General features: G+C 29.7%; 1 protein-coding gene across 4 annotated transcripts in view; it reads left to right on the top strand.

Annotated features, from left to right (window-relative positions):
- Positions 1 to 18,314, top strand: part of LOC131800957 (trehalase-like) — a 28,846-nt gene that overhangs the window by 5,156 nt on the left and 5,376 nt on the right. Inside the window, exon 2 of one of the 4 annotated variants that reach the window (XM_059118846.1) lies at positions 13,178 to 13,198. The exons of 1 other annotated variant lie outside the window; for it this stretch is intronic. In XM_059118846.1, the coding sequence (XP_058974829.1) occupies positions 13,178 to 13,198 (21 nt within the window). Of the gene's footprint in view, positions 1 to 2,238; positions 2,325 to 13,177; positions 13,199 to 16,341; positions 16,552 to 18,314 lie in introns of those variants that run through there. 2 more of the 4 variants (XM_059118844.1, XM_059118845.1) reach the window with 2 other exon arrangements.

The following is an 18,314-nucleotide window of genomic DNA, read 5'->3' as shown; positions in this document are numbered from 1 at the left end:
GCCATAACAGCCGATGGTCGCTCTCCGCCCGTATTAATCGAACGTGGCATCAGAATAAATGCCGAATATTATAGCGAAAATATTCTGCAGGGTGTGCCAAAGCCTTGGGCAAGCAAACATTTTGGCTGCAGACCTTGGATATTCCAACAGGACTCAGCACGCGCCACCCAAAAATGTTTACAAAATGAGGTTCCTCGCTTCATTTCCAAAATCTCCAAATATCAATTCGTTGGACCGTATTGTGTCTAAAGTATTTTAGAAAGCAAGGTTGGCCCGAAAAAATACCAAAGTATCGATCTACTCAAGCAAGCGCTTCGCCGTTTTTTTTTTTTTTTTTTTTGAAAAAATGTTGAAGCTGACAAATTTCGGGTTATAATTAAAAACATTTTAAAAACATTAAACCGTGGATTTTTATATAAATTTTAATCCTTAATCCTTCCAAAATGTTACAAATTATTTATTATTTTTTACTTCGACGACTTCTTAAGGAGTCAAAACGTTGTACAGTTATTACATTGCTCCTAAAAGTATGCTTTATTTTGTACAATATTTTATTGACTACCAATAAATCATTGTTACTTCCATATTCCATTTAAAAATACATTCCATTACAATTCAGGCTCATTAATAGTGACGTACTGAGAGAGGGGGGGACATTGCAAAAAAACTTCATTTCCTTTCTCACCCTCCCCCCTCAAAAATTATACTAATTGCTCAACTGAATATTCTGAGGAGCATAAGGCTTTTTAAATAGTGTAAACGTTGTACAGTTATTTTATTATCTGTACATTATATTTTTATGATCCTAAAAGTATGCTTTATTTTCTGTAATGTTGTTTTAGCAATGCCAAGAAATCGTTGTTACTTCCATTTGCAAATTAAAAAAAATGCATTCCATCCAGTTACAATTCAAGGTCACGAACAGTGGCGTAAAGAGTTTTGGGGGTGGGGGTTAGACAAAAAAGCAACTACCCCTCCCTTTCTGTCAAAATGCTAATTGTGTACATATTGTTTGATCGATTTTACTGGATGAGGATAAATAAAAGGATTTTCTTTTGTGCATAATACACCTTGAAAGAACAAAGATATTAGGGCATAGATGAACAAAATGTGACTTGCATTTGTGTGTCCTTTTTTCCAGCTTTACTCCAAAATAACTTCACATTGCATTTTTAAGTACGCCCCTGGTCCGCAGCACTTGTATTTATTATCTAGAAATAATAGATTTTTTGTGCATTATAATAACTTATTAAGTGCCATTATTGCAATGTTCCTTTGTCACATTTTGCCTTAATTAGAGTTTCAATCATTTAAATAATGCCCCTTCAATTGATGGATCGATTGTTCGATAAAATGACAAGAACGAAATGAAACAAAAAAAATGTTCATTTCTAACATCTGTTCAAACTGTCGCCATGTCATGCAATTATTCAACAGATTTCCCTCCGACTCTTTCGTTCGTTCGTTCATCCATCCGGCTGGCTGGCTGGCTGGCTGGCAATAATTTCATAAGAGTTCTCCAAGTGATCTGCCTGCTGATGAAAAAAAAAAAACACAAGATTTGCAACTTGGCAGCAGAGCAACAGCAACAAAAAAAGATTGAAATTCTTCGCTGTGATTGGTTGTTGGTTGGCGGTGTGTCGCTGGCAGATAATAGAGGAAATCGCAAAAAAAAAAAACAAAAACCAGACTCTTTCAGTGTAGGGAAAGCTATGGATTTCGTCGCGTCACTATTTGCAATATTTGACGTCAAGTGTAAGTCTCGGAAAAAAAGCGCGCGCGTGTTTGTGTGTGTGTTTGGGTAATTGTGAGACAGATCATTTTGTTTTCCATTAGAAAAAAGATAAAGAATAATGCATTAATAATTATAATGAAAAAAATAATTTATGGCATACATACCTCTATATGTACCCACATACAATAATTTTTAAATCCAAGTGCCTGCGGGCCATCTGGGCTGTTTTGCAATTCATGGTGAAAAAAAGTTTTTAATGATTATTATGGCTAACTCTCCTGGGATAATGAAAATATAAAGTGCATTAAATTTTGGGAACAAATTTTAATAGATATTGCAAAAAAACCTCACAATTCCCCAAAGATTTGTTCAACAAATTGCAGCGAAAAGCAAACCACGAATTGCAAGAAGAAGCAGCACATATGGCATTGATATTAAGGAGATTTGCTCTTTGCAATAACAACATCTATGGGAGAGCATTGCATACTCTCCCCACTGCTGGGGCGCCATGGAGAAAGATGTCAGCGCTCTTGTATCAACATGACAGCAACAGAAAGCTCTCTGCATTCACTCATCAATGTTTGACAAGGTAATTCACATTGCATTATTGCACCCACTGTCTCCCACACAACATACCCCCTCTTTCACTCTCACACACACACACACACATCATGTTTATACCCAGTAAACAATTTTTGCCGAATTCGGTCCGATTTCTGTCAGAATCTCTGAAAAAATGTCCGATTCTGATTCCGAATTCCTTCCGATTTCGGTACGAAAGTTGTATGGACGTGGTCACCGAATTCGGAAAGATTTTCTGAAAAAAATCTGAAAAAATATTAGATTTTCTGGACGAATTCGGTCCGAATTCGGTGAAAATTCTTGAAAAAATAGGAGAAAAAATTAGATTTTCGGAAAAGATTCGGAGGACAACTCCGAATTTCTGAAAGAAATCGGGCAGAATTCGTCTGGAAATTCGGCGGAATATTCAGATTTTCTAAAAGAAATCGGTCAGAATTCGAAAGAAAATTCGGAATAAAATTCAGATTTTCTGAAAAAAGAACGCTGAGAATTCGGGAGAAAGTTCCGATTTTCTGAAAGAAATCGTTCAGAATTCGGAAGAAATATCGAAAAAATCGTCACACCACTTAAAAATGAAAAAAATACATATTTATTTAAAAAACAAACAATTTATTTCGGGTTTCGTAAAAATGTAGTTTAAATATTACATCTATAATACATTTACATTATAAATATTATTTTTATTAGGAACATAACATACAGTATTTTAATGCACAAAAGAGTTGAACAGATAACAGATAATTCAATTATTTGTTGTTATTATATACATATATATAATTTTTGTAATTCACTATATCTTTTTAAAACAAAAATAAAATAAATTCAGTCTTTCAATAATTTGTATGTAGTTGTTTTTGCAATTTTTTTCCATCATATTTTTTTGGGAACGAAAGAGAAAGAGGCTGATTCACAACAACAACAAAACGCACATTTTTACAACGGAAAATCTAACAGTTCACAATAAAAATAACAAATAGCATTTTTGCTTTGCGCTTTGTTGTTGTTGAGATCTTGAATGAACAACAACAACTACTATGGGAGAGAATGTGTCAAACCACCACCATCCGTTTACATGTGGGAGAGAATATGCCAGAGCAATAGACAATCTACTCTCTCCGTTTGTACATTTTTCGAGTTTTTTTCGCTTAAAAACACAGGAAAATGTGCAGAAATTCTAAAAAAAAACGTTTAGAAAATCGGACCAATTTCTATCAGAAATTTCTGAAAAAAACGTCAGAAATTTCGGAAAAAAATCTAAAATCAGAGCAGTCGGAAAAAATTGTTTACTGGGTATTTGTTTTGTGAAAGGAAAGTGTTAGTGTTATCAATCCCTGTTAGTGTTATTCTGATTAGATTTTAATGAGTGGAGACGAGTGCGTGACGACAGGGCATTGATTACTGGCTAATGGTAACGTAAATCGATAATTAAATGGTATTTTACGATATGTTTGCTTGTTTTTTCAATTTAAATGTTTTAGTCAAAAAACGAATTTACGCCTTATCGTTTATACGTGTGTGAAAAAGGAGATTTATTTGTTAGGTGGTACTCATACGGCGCCAAAACTTGATCTTGATCGGAATTTTTGAGAGGTACAATAAATAAGTCAGCATTTATCGTTTGATGAATGATGAATTTTATGACTGACCCCCTGCAAAGATCATGAAGCATTTGCATGATACATATGTCAAACGATTTAGAAGCCTGTGGAATATAAGGGATTTGCCGATAAGGGCCGATTGGTTTTCAACATTTTTTAAAAAGTGAAAATTTCAAAAATGTTTGACAACAACAAAAACATAGTTTACCGGATTTAGTAAACATAATAGATTCAAATCTGTCAAATAAAAAGCCAAAAGCTTTAATGTAAACACACTATAAGAAAAAAAACGAAAGGTAACCTACTATACAGGGTGAGATAAAAAACTCCAACAAAGTTAAACGCCATAATTTTAACTTTTTTTTAAATTTTATTGAATGAAAGCAAAAAATGTCGGAAATAGCATCAAATTTTAGAATAACTTTAGATTTGTTAGAATTGGTCATATTTGGCACGAATTATGGGCTTCAAACGGCCAATGACACACGCTGCCCGAATGTTTATCTGCGGTATTTTTGCCCATTCCCGGCGAAGCGCTTGCTTGAAGTGATCGACACATTGGTATTTTTAGTGCGAACCTTGATTTCCAGAATACTCCAGACACAATACTGTCTAACGTTTGGTATCCGGAACTTTTTCCCTGGAAAATTCTCCCCAAAATGCTTTTGTACGCTTGTAAACCATACAATGAGCTGTCACTGGAATAATTTTAACAGCTGTCGGAAGAGTGGCTTAGAAATGACATCAGTCTGAACATGCTTGCAGTTTTTTCATCTCACCCTGTGGATACCGTTCCAAAATTAAAAAACCCAAAAACCACTTTATTCTTTAACATTTCAATTAAATTAGCCATATTAGGCTACTTCTTGTTTATTTTTATTTTTAGTTTTTTTTTTTTGGAAAAATGAACCTCCAATTGTGGCAAGGTTAAGATTCTATTTTTGCAATCATTTGCGAAAATCTACTACAAGAAAAGAAAAATAAGTTTGGATAATTGTAAAGTTAACAATTTGTTTCTTGGTTTGCTTGTTTCTGTTTTTTTTTGTGCTCCGCAAAGGAATTTTGCTAAAGTGGCAATTGTTAAACAATAAGAGATTATATCGAAACAAAAAATAGTCGTATTCAAGACAATAGAGCCCCCCGTTCACAGTCAAAGAATGAAAATACCTCAGGTAGTGGTTAGCTATTTTTCATATCAAGGCACATACATCAATGTTAGTTGGACGCTTGACTTCAGACCGTGAGGATCGGAGGAAAAAAAAATCGAAACGAACGAAAAAAATATCATTGCAAAAGCAACTGCAAAAACTACCAATTGTGGTATAAATTATTTATAAAAACGAAGTGCAATAAATAATACTCAACAAAAAGCCACAACAATAACAGAAAAAAAAATAAAATATCAACAAAATAATCGACGGGCCATCGTGTTTTTATTTCAATACATTTTGGCATACCCAAACACACACAGTTATTATGGCTGTGAATTTTCTTTAATTATTGTTTTTTTTTTTTTGTTTTTTGCTTTTCAATATGCAATTAAATGCACCAACTACAACAAAGTAAAACAACAAACAAAAAAAATAATTAAATTTTGTTATGTGAACCAATAGCAACAAATTAAAATTATCTCAAAAACGCAGATTGAAAAATGCCAAAATAAACAAAGCGCGACATTAAAAATTAAATAGTTTAAATATATTTTGTTCAACATTGAAATATTACAAATATACATGTCACAACAAAACTCTTAAAATTTTAAAATTAAAAAAAAAAACTAAAATAAATCATTTGAAGGGTGTGGTGGCCAAAGGGTGAAGGAGCTGGAAGTTTATTTGTTTTTACATTGAAGCTTTTTTAATTTTTATTTTAAGCATGGACTTTACAATTTTGATCCATTTGATTTTCATAATCCATTATTTTAAGCCTTGAATTGACAATTGTGATCCATTTCATTTTCCCAATCCAGTACAATGTAAACGTAGTATTATTGTTTGTCTTATCTGTTTATTTCATGTCTTTCCCATACAAGGAAATGTCATCACATCTGTTACAGTTAACAATTTCTCCAACCGTCAAATTGAAAGGGTCACCAATAACGGCATTTCTTTTGGCGTCATATAGAAGAAATATATATGAAAGAGCATGAAATTAAAATTGCAAGAGAAAGAGAGAGAGAAAGAGTGTTACCAAAATAAACGACTAGTACTCTATTCCTGAGTTAACCCACATGAATTTAAAAATGTTGCTGTATTTTTCTAAATCGAAAAACTGGTATTATTTTGTACAAGTTTGCAGTTCTGGAACAAAACTTAAATAAACTACATTTATCGAGAATTATTTATAAAAAAATTGTTGCAGAAAAAGCAAAAAATTGTTTTTATTTTTGAAAAAAGTATAAAAATTGTTATCGATCAATTTTTGATTATAAAATAATGTATGTATCGAATACACTTGAAATAATCGGACATAGAAGAAATCTTGTTATCGAATAACTTATTTTTAAGAAAAGGTATGATCGAACAAATGTTTTGTTAGAAAATGTGATATCGAACACTTGAAATAATCGGACATTGGATTTTGTATTGAAATGATTTTCTATGCAAAAAGTTGCTATCGATGTGTTTTAAAAATGAATGGTTATCGATGAATATTTCCAAAGGAAATGTAGTTATCGATTAATTTTTCTAGAAGAAATCTTGTTATCGAACAACTATTCTTTAAGAAAAGGTATAATCCAACAAATGTTTTTTTTAGAAAATGTGTTATCGAACCATTTGTTATCGAACACTTGAAATAATCGGACATATTTCCAATTGAAATAATTGTCTATGTAAAAAGTTGCTATCGATGTGTTTTAAAAATTTATGGTTATCGATAAATATTTCCAAAGGAAATGTAGTTATCGATTAATGTTTCTAGAAGAAATCGAACAAATGTTATTTTAGAAAATCTGATATTGAACTGTTGTTATTGAAAACCTTTTTTCTATTAAAAAATTAGAAATTAGATAAGAAAATGTCATTGAAAGCTTGAAATAATCGGACATGTTTTCTATGAAATGATAATCTATGGGAAAAGTTGCTGTCGATGTGTTTAAATAAATGGTTATCTATTAATTTTTTAAAAGGTTATTTTAATGATCGATTAATGTTTCTAGAAGAAAAGTTGTTATCGAACAAATGTTTTATTAGAAAAGATTTTCTCATAAAAGAGTTGTTATTGAAAACCTTTTTTTTATTAAAAAAAAAGGAGTTATCGAACAATGTTTTTACGGAAAAAGCTGTTATTGAATTAATTTTTATTGGAAATGTTAATATAAAGCTGTAATAGATAAAGTTTACTTTAAAAAATAGTGTTATCGAAGAAGTCTTTGTGAGAAAAGTTATTATTGAAGTAAGCAAAGGTTTTATCGAACATCTTTACAATTAGAAAATGAATTGCCCAATATTTATTTATTTTTATTTTTTTTTTTTTAATTGTATTCGAACTATTTTTTAATAAGAAGTAGTAGTTATTGAAGCAGTTTTCAAAAGAAAAGTTGTAATCGAATAAGGTTTCGATAAGAAAGGTTGTTATCAACAAGCCTTTTATAAGAAAAATTATTATCTAACAAGTGTTTATAAGGAAAGCTATTATCGGACTACATTTCTACGAGAAATTATGTTATCGAAGTCATTTTTTTATAAGAAAACATTGTATCGGTCTTCTTTTCCATATGTTTCTTGTTATCGATCAAAAAATTTTGTTATAAAAATTTTTATCGAAAAAATGTTTTATCGAAAAAATTGCTATCGGACTACATGTGCATAAGCATTCTGTTATCGAACTAATTTTCCACAAGAGAAATTATTATTCAACAACTTTTCAATTCTACGATAACCGATTTTCCCTTTATGATATCGAAAAAAAAATCAAAAATAGTAGATTTTTGGAGGTTCTAAAACAGAGCAAATAAGTTTCTTATACCAAGGGGTTTTTTTATCGAATTAGTTGTTATCGAACTTGTTATAAAATTAGTCAGCTTTACTGAAAAAAAACATTTTTTTGATAAAAATTTTATATCGAGCCTATTTTCTTAAAAAACAAATTGCATCGGTTTCTTTATTTTCTCCAAAAATAGTTAATCGGTGACGAACTTTGTTATCGAACTTTTTTTTTTATTTTTAAACTTCTATGTAAGAAAGGTAATTATTGAACGACTTCTTTTTAAGAAAATGTTGTTATCGAACCACTTCTCTATGGAAAAACGAAAATTTGTCCACAGTAAATGTTTGTCGCGGCTTAAATTTTCTAGGGAAAAGTTTGTTATCGATAACATTTTCAACAGCAACGTTTGTTATCGATTTTATTTTCAGCAGTAATGTTTATTATCGATCAATTGTTCTGTCAAAATTATTGTTGTTGTTATTCGACACGTTATCTGTAAATGAATGTGGCTGACTAACATTTTTCCCGACAATAAAAGTTGTCATCGATCCATTTTTTTAATGAAGTCTATTGTTATTAAACAACTTGAAACACCCTTGGTGTCATATAATTTATCTTTAGCACTACTATATATAATTATGGCGTATTATTAAAATTTTATAATATGCAATCTAAGGCAATTTTGCAAAAATACACACAACTATTCAAATGATTAAAAAATGCTTTAAGAGCGAACATTTTTTATTGCCTTAACAAAATTTGTCCACATTTTTACCACCTCTATTTGTCACATGTGGCGTATAAGCAATTATTGTGTGTTGTTAACGAAATGTCCACCTCTTCATCAAACATACGCCCTTAAGTACCCGCAGAACTGTTTGGATTTCTAAAAGTGACATTGGAAAAATGATGATTGAATACAGGTACTTTCAACTCAGCAGACGTCAGTTTTTGTTGTAATTACATAGCCACTTACATATGTATGGGCACTTGTATTTTTACAAAAAAAAAAACGATTGTAAATAAGTGTGAGACCGATCGACCGACCAACTCACAATCATTAAATATTATAAAACTCTGATACGATTTGATAACAAATCAACAGGCTGTTGTTATTCAAAGAAAGATAACAATCTAAACAAAGTGTCATTAATTTAGAGTTGTGCCAATTATTTATTTATTTGCTTTTTTTTTCAGCCGATGTCGATAAGTTGTGAATTTTAATCTTATTTTTTTCTCTCCCTTTTTACTTGATGTTTATTACTTTGATATGGCCTTTAATTTATATATTCGGAAAAAGATGTTTTAATTTTAAATCACTTTTTTCCTTTGAAATTGGGATTTCAATAAATTGACATACAAAACCATGTTAGCACGTGTGTTTGTGCTCTGTTTTGGTAAATCCCCAATTACTCAGAGCTTTCTGTTTACATTTCTCTTGCCCTCTCACTCTCACCACCACCTGTTGTTTTGTTTTATTTCTCTTTTCCGTTTCCTTTTCTTTTGCGGTGAGTCTCTCCTAGTGCAGGTGGTAGTCTCATTGCATTAATGAGAGCACCCAAGACGTTAGCGTCGCCGTTAACGTTGTGTCAGCGGCTCTGCCGCTACATAAATAAAACATGCATTTATAGAGTCAAACGTGACTTAAAATCTGTGAAAAAACGAATAAAAAATAAATTCTTTGCACATGTGATTGTATGGCCTGTTAGTGTTCCATTGTTGGCCATTGATTTGAATGGAATTAATTTATGGTGTCGACTTTTGTCGGGCATCAACATCGGCGATAATAAAAGATCAAGTAACACAAGGGTGTAATGAAAATGGCATAAAAAGAAAATATAAAATATGAGTTATTTTAGTGTTTTGTTTTAAAATTCTATTAAGAATAATGGCTTTACAGCTGTTCACACACACACATATTTAAGCTTTATTTCATCTGTAAATCGACGTTACCTCTCTAATATGCAAATCGCATATTAACAATGGCAAGCAACAACAACAACGAGAAATTATGCAAGATTTTTATACATTTTGTTCGTCGACGACTAAAAATAAACTTACATACCTAGATCGCATTTTCAATTACTGTAATACTACTGTATTCAAGTATCATTAAATTGATTAAAGCCCCAAACGAACACAAAAGGCTCGTCTCGTAAACGTGTGAATTGCAATACAATATGACTACGAATAATTTCAGAATTTCATACATACATTTTTACAAATGTGTGTGTGTGTATGTATTAGTATGATATTTACAACAGATACCGTTTCTAAGTAAAATGTTACAGGTGTTGTAAATATAAGAATTTCATTTAGATGAGAAAAAAATAGATCGTGAACATTTGTTTAAAAAAAAAATTAAACGAAATCGTGATATTTCCTCGATTAGTTTTTCAACAAGAATGGATTTAAAAGAATATTGCAATGGGAATATCTAATGACTAGCAAATTTCCTTAAGTTGTTATCGAACAGGGTTTCTATAAAATAGTAAAATATCGATCCCTTTTACGTAAAATGAACTGTTATCGAATATTGTTAATATTGAAATTCTTACTATCGATCGATTTTTCTAACACGAAATTAGTCGATATTAGTATAGGTTTTCTATAAAAATAGACTGTTAATAATAGCCAAATTTTCTCAACTTAAAATTGCTATCAGACAATTTTGTTTTATAAGAAAATATTGTTATCGTGCATAATTTCTATATAAAATTACTGAATAAGACAACATTTCTCTAAAAAAAATCATGTTATCGAAAAATTTTTCTACAGAAGCGAGTGCTATTGCACAACTTATTTTATACAAAAGCTAATTGTCGAACATATTTTCTATAGTAAAGCTTGTTATCGGACATATATACTATAGAATAGCTTTTATCGGACAATTTTTCTTTACAAAAGCTTGTTATCGGGTGCTATCGCACAACTTTTTTAATACAAAAGCTAGTTGTCGAACATCTTTTCTATAGTAAAGCTTGTTATCGCCTTCATTTTGCATGGAATAGCTTGTTATCGGAAAAATTTGGTATAGAAAAGCTTTTATCGGACAATTTTTCTTTACAAAAGCTTGTTATCGGGTGCTATCGCACAACTTTTTTAATACAAAAGCTAGTTGTCGAACATCTTTTCTATAGTAAAGCTTGTTATCGCCTTCATTTTTTATGGAATAGCTTGTTATCGGACAAATTTACTATAGAATAGCTTCTAACGGACAATTTTTCTTTATAAATGCATGTTATCGGGTGCTATCGCATAACTTTTTTTAATACAAAAGCTAGTTGTCAAACATCGTTTCTATAGTAAAGCTTGTTATCGATTTCATTTTCTACAGAATAGTTTGTTATCGGACAAATTTGTTATCGAAAAACTCTTCTGTTTAAAATGTTGTTATCGAACAACATTCCTGTAAAAATACTATTATCGACCAAATTTCCTGTAAAATATTATGTTATCGAACAACTTTCGTATAGAAACAGATATTATCGAGCCGCTTTTCTACAGAAAACATTGTTATCGAACAACTTTCCTGTGCAAAATGTTGTTATCGACCAAATTTTCCATAAAGTATTATGTTATCGAAGCACGTTTGCATGGGAAAAATTTTTATCGAAAAACTTTTCTACAGGAGATATTGTTATCCAAGAACTTTTCTATTCAAAATGTTGTTATCGAACAAAATTTCTATGGAAAATGCTGTTATCGACCAGTTTTTCCGTAAAATATGATGTTATCGAACAACTTTTTTATAGAGACAGTTATTATTGAACCGCTTTTCTACAGATAATATGTTGTTATCGACCAGGCTTTCTATAAAGTATTATGTTATCGAAGCACGTTTGCATAGAAAATTTTATTTTTGAAACATTTTTGTACAGAAAATATTTTTATCGAAGGACTTTTCTATTTAAATGTTGTTATCGAATCACTTTTCTATGCAAAATGCTGTTATCGAGCAATTTCCGTAAAATATTATGTTATTGAACAACTTCTGTATTGAAACAGTTATTATCGAACCGCTTTTCTACAGAAAATATTGTTATCGAACAACTTTCCTATGCAAAATGTTGTTAACTACCAAATTTTCTATAAATCGAAATGCGTTTGTATAAAAAATTTTATTTTCAAACCAATTGTCTACATGAAATGGTGTTATCGAAGAACTTTTCTATTCAAAATGTTGTTATCGAACAAAATTCCTATGGAAAATGCTGTAACGACCATTTTTTCTGTAAAATATGTTATCGAAAAACTTTTCTATAAAAACTGTTATTATCGAACCGCTTTTCTGCAGAAAATAATGTTATCGAACCAATTTTTCTATAAAGTTTTTTGTTATGGAAGCACGTTTACATAGAAAATTTTGTTATCGAAGAACTTTTCTACTCAAAATGTTGTTATCCAACCACTTTTCCATGCAAACTGTTATTATCGGGCATTTTTTCCGTAAAATATTTTGTTATCGAACAACTTTTGTATAGAGATAGTTATTATTCCTACGCAAAATGTTGTTATCGATCAATTTTTCTATAAAGTATTATGTTATCAAAGCCCGTTTGTATGGAAAATTTTGTTATCGAACAACTTTTCTATGCTAAATCTTGTTATCGACCAGTTTTTCTGTAAAATGTTATTGTTATCGACATCCTTAGGATGTTGTTGTTGTTGGTTTGCGCTTTTATCTGGATAAACAATTTAATTGTTTCCAATCTGCTACACACTTGCAGTAGATGTGACAATATTGAAACTTATGTGACAAAATAGTTGCAATTACTAATTCATTGTGTTGTTGTTCCTCTTTACTTGTTCAAAACTCAGTCACAAGTTATTCAACCGTCAGTTTGTTGTAAATATTTATACAATTAATTAAATAAAGTGTAATGTCAATTGTCATCACATCGTTAAAGATAATCGATGTGAATTATATTTCCGTAAGCTTCCGCTGATCATTCAGATCAATAAATAAAAATTCATTTAATAAATAGAATTTTTAGAATTCCTGTTCAACAGACGGACGGACGAAGAGGTTGGGAAAACAGAAAATAATTTCTTTTTAAACAAATCGAATAAGATCACGTTTTGTTAAATTTTATTTGTTTTTGTTTCGATGCGAGAAAAAAACAGTTATACAAATTCATCAATACCTCATGATTTGAATATTAAGTTTTCTATGGCAGATGGCAAGCAAACACACAAACGCACACACATATCGTCTAGGAAATAACAATTCTTACCGGAATTTGTAAAAAAAAAACAATTATTTATTATTATTGTAAAATAATATAAAGTTCCCTTTTTGTTTTTCCTTCTCTCCTTCCCCTCTTTATAGCTCCTCGGAACTCCCACAAGAGTAAGTTGAAACGATGACACCTCCTCCAACAATGACTCCCATCCATTCTTGGCCCTGAAATATATCAGCATAATGCTTAACCCCACAATGCCGACATTACCAATTACATTGATCTCTTATCGAAAAAATACTTCGCCTTTTTTATTTGAACAGTTGTTTAATTTACTTCAAAATCAATTAATGTTGACATACTTCAAATTAATTTTCAATTCAATTTACAAGCGTAATGATACTCTAATTTTCTTGAAAATTAAAGTTCAAATTACATATTTATCCAAGGTAATGCTACAAGGACATGCTCATATCGCCGTTTTTCTAGAAGCTTATGTCATAATATTGTGGTAGTCAATGACACAATTGAATTGAATTGAATCAATACAAAATTGAACCAATTCAACCAGACTGAATTGAAGTTTTCCTATCAGAGACCCAATTCAGGAAGGCTGAATTGAAGTTTACCTTCGATAAGACAAATTAACAAAGCAAAGCGTTTCCATAACAAATTTTTCTACTGAAAAGTTGAGCCACAGTTGTTTTTTAATAACTTTTTCTTTTTCGATAACACCTAAAGTTGTTCGATAACACTTTTTTCATAAAAAAAGTTGTTCGATAACAACTTTTTCCATAGAAAAGTTGTTCGATAACGAATTTTTCCATAGAAAAGTTTTTCGATAACAACTTTTTTCATAAAAAAATTGTTTGATAACAATTTTTTCCATAGAAAAGTTGTTTGATAACAACTTTTTCCATAGAAAAGTTTTTCGATAACAACTTTTTCCATAGAAAATTTGTTCGACAACAACTTTTTCCATAGAAAAGTTCATCGATAACATATTTTCCATTGAAAAGTTTTTCGATAATTAATTTTTCCATAATAAAGTTGTTCGATAACAACTTTTTCCATAGAAAAATTATTCGATAACAACTTTTTCCATAGAAAAGTTCTTCGATAACAATTTTTCCATTGAAAAGTTTTTCGATAATAACTTTTTCCTAAAAAAAATTCGATAACAACTTTTTCCATAGAAAAGTTGTTCGATAACAACTTTTTCCATAGAAAAGTTGTTCGATAACAACTTTTTCCATAGAAAAGTTGTTCGATAACAACTTTTTCCATAGAAAAACTGTTCGATAACAACATTTTCCATAGAAAAGTTGTTCGATAACAACATTTTCCATAGAAAAGTTGTTCGATAACAAGTTTTCCCATAGAAAATTTGCTAAATTACAACTTTTGCTATAGAAAGATTTTTTGATAACAACTTTTCCGTATAAAAGTTGTACGACAACAACTTTTTCCATATAAAAGTTGTTCGATTACAACTTTTTCTATAGAAAAGTTGTTCGATTACAACTTTTTCTATAGAAAAGTTGTTCGATTACAACTTTTTCTATAGAAAAGTTGTTCGATAACAACTTTTTCTATAGAAAAGTTGATCGATAGCCTCATTTTACATAGAAAAGTTGATCGATAACAACTTTTTCCATAAAAAATTTGTTCGATAACAACTTTTTCTATAGAAAATTTGTTCAATAACAACTTTTTCCATAGAAAAGTTCTTCGATAACAACTTTTTCCATAGAAAAGTTGTTCGATAACAACTTTTTCCATAGAAAAGTTGTTCGATAACAACTTTTTCTATAGAAAATTTGTTCAATAACAACTGTTTCCATAGAAAAGTTCTTCGATAACAACTTTTTCCATAGAAAATACGTTCGATAACAACTTTTTCCATACAAAAGTGGATCGGAAAACACTTTTTCTATAGAAAAGTTGTTCGATAACAACGAAAACAAAAAAATATGTGCAATACATTCGATTACACTTAAATTAAAGCTTTCTTTTAATCTAAAAAAACTTCCCTCTTTTCCGTGTGTGGAAAAAAGTTTTGAAACCCGTATCCAATTATTACCTGGGTACTCCACCAAGTTGCCCAATTGCGTGTTATCTCTCCTTACACAGCATGCTTGCTTTTGGGGGAATCACCTCTTCGGTTTGTTACTCTTTATGCTTATGGTTCGCACGGGTTTCCTTGTAAGAAGAAATTTGAGTTTGTTATCACATTTAGGTTACAACTTGATTTACATATGTAAGTACATGCAAGGTGATATGTAATCTCTGTTTTTTTTTTCTTTGTAATAAAATAAACAACAAAGGTGTCATGGTGGCCTGACATTCAAAATGTCCAACCGTCAGATTTTCTTTTTGGATTCATGAAATTAGCTCTTTTTGTTGTTCCTGTCTTGAATGAATTAATATTCATGGCAGAGATCAAAATCTCACTCTGCCCCAAACAAAAACATACATTCACCCCAGGAGGCCTCTCTCTCTCTCTTTCTCTCACCCACTTTGTAACGGCCCACTCAATTGATATCAAACACCAAACAATTTGAATTTGCAATGCCTCCCAGAAAAAACAAAAAAGTACTTAAAGCTAAGAGACAATTTTAGCAATACACTTAGTGTGACAGCAACAACAGAACAGAAGAGTAACTGGCGTTTAAAGTGACAGCAGCACAACGAATCAAGTGTAAAATAAAATTACAGAAAAAACAATTGTTATAAAAACGAAGTAATCGTGTAAAATATATAAAGATACCTACTAAAAATATAAAACACGATCGCACTCTACTCGTCTGGTCTTGACTCGACGGCTCTGCTCTCGACTCTGTTCTGTTCTGTCTGTCTGTCCGTTGTTGTGAACTTTTCTCCATAACAAAAAAATAGCTATATGGAATGCATATAAAAGACACAAATCTTTCTACAATTACAAGTATTATACGGCTGACTGCCGATGTCAGCCAGTCGTGAAGAGAGGGAAAAATATTTCGGGAATTAATATTAATATTTTAGTTTTTATAAATATTTTTTAAAGTGAAGGAATAAATATTTCCCGAGAAAAAAGAAATTAAAATAAAAAAGTAATATAATATAAAATAAAATTAATTCAAATAACAAAATAAAAATAAAAAAGTAACATAAAACACAAAAAAAAAATACAAATTTTTAACAAAAAAAAATAAATAAAATAATAAAAGTTATTAAAATTAAAATAATAAAAATTAATTAAAAGAATTAAAAAGAATTAAAATAAAAAATAAAAAATAAAAAAAATAATTAAATTAAAATTTATAAAAATATTTTTAAGACCCCAGATAAAAAAATAATAAAAAAAGAAATTCCAAAAAAGTGCAATGATTACGCGACGAAATAATCTCCTAAAGCCTTTGCGGCTATCTCTGTTATTGTTCCTGTTGAATATCTGTTATACGCCCACCACAATCAATGCTCGCAGTTTTTACAGTGATAATTCCATACAGAAGAGGGATTATCAGAATGAAATTGAGGCATGGTGAGTAAACTGAAGATGAGTGGATTTAAAATTGACGCCCACAACAGTAAAAACGTTAAAAAATTAGAAAATTAAGCAAAAAATTATTTGAAAAAGAAAATTAAAAATATAATAGAATTGACATCATAAAAATTGAATTAACATCATAATCAATTGACATCATAAAAAAATTAGAAAATTAAGAAAAACAATTATTTGAAAAAAAAATTAAAAAATAATTTAAAAATATTATAGAAAAATCGAAAACAAAGATAAAATCGTAAAAAAAATTAAAAATTAAGAAAAAAAATATTAAAAAAAAATTAAAAATAATTTAAAAATATTATAGAAAAAATCGAAAAGAACAACTCAAAAAAAATATATATAAAATAATATGTTAAAAAATTAAAATTTATATAAAAAATTCAAAATATAGAGGAATTATCCGAATGAAATGGAGAAACAAAAACCAAAATTAAAACAGGATATTTTTAAAGTAATAAAAAGTAAAGGAAAACAAGAAACCTTCAAAAATGTGAGACATGTGGCCTGTCAAAGTTTTTACTACGATAACCGAGTTTCCTTTTATGATATTAAAAAAACTGCAAAAATAGTCAATTCTTGCAGTTTCTAGAACATAAAAATGTTGTTATCGCTTTAATTTTATCTTGAAAATTCTGTTATCGAAATATTTTCCTATAGAAAATGTTGTTTTCGCTCTAAATTTTACTTAACAATGTTGTTATCGGCCAATTTTTCTGTAAAATATTGTGTTATCCATTCACTTTTCTACGGAAAATGTTTTTATCAAAAAACCTTGCAAAAGGTTGTTATCGGACAACTTTTCTACAGAAAATGTAGTTAGCGCACAACTTTTCTAACGGCTAATTGTTCTGTAAAATACTATGTTATCGAAAAATGTTGCTATCGAAAAAATTTTTTATGGAAAAAGTTGTTATCGGACAACTTTTCTATTGAAAAAGTTGTTATCGGAAAACTTTTCTATGGAAAAATATGTTATCGTACAACTTTTCTATGGAAAAAGATGTTATCGGACAACTGTTTTATTGAAAAAGTTGTTTTCAAACAACTTTTCTATAGAAAAAATTGTTATCGAACAACTTTTCAATGGAAAAAGTTGTTATCGAACAACTTTTCTACAGAAAATGTAGAAAGTTTAATATCTTTCTTATGTAAAAGGTTGTTATCATCCAATTTTCTATAAAATATTATGTTATCGAAACACTTTTGTATAGAAAATGCTATTTTCGAACCAATTTTCTACAGAAAGTGTTTTTTATCGAATTACTTTTCGATGCAAAATTTTGTTATCGAACAACTTTCCTATAGAAAATGTTGTTATCAACTAAAAATATTATGCTATCGAACAACTCTGCCATAGAAAATAATGTTATGGAACAACTTGGAACGAATGGAAATGTTGTTATCGAGGAAGTTTTCTACGCAAAATCTTGCTATCGACTAATTTCCTGTAAAATATTATGTCATCGAACGACTTTGCCACAGAAAATGTAGTTATCGAACAACTTTTATATGCAAAATAAAAAAATATAAAACAAAATATTATGTTATCGAAACACTTTTCTATAGAAAATGTCGATGATCGAGCTACTTTTCTATTCAAAATCTTATTATCGAACAAATTTTCCTACAGAAAACTTTGTTATCGAAGAACTTTTATATGCAAACTAATAAAATATAAAATAAAATATTATGTTATCGAAACACTTTTCTATTGATAATTTTGTTATCGAACTACTTTT

This window comes from Musca domestica, unplaced genomic scaffold (genome assembly GCF_030504385.1).
Source record: "Musca domestica strain aabys unplaced genomic scaffold, Musca_domestica.polishedcontigs.V.1.1 133, whole genome shotgun sequence".
NCBI classification, from domain to species: Eukaryota; Metazoa; Arthropoda; class Insecta; order Diptera; family Muscidae; genus Musca; species Musca domestica.
Note: the sequence above shows the minus strand (reverse complement) of the source record. Positions and strands in the feature narration are given on the sequence as shown.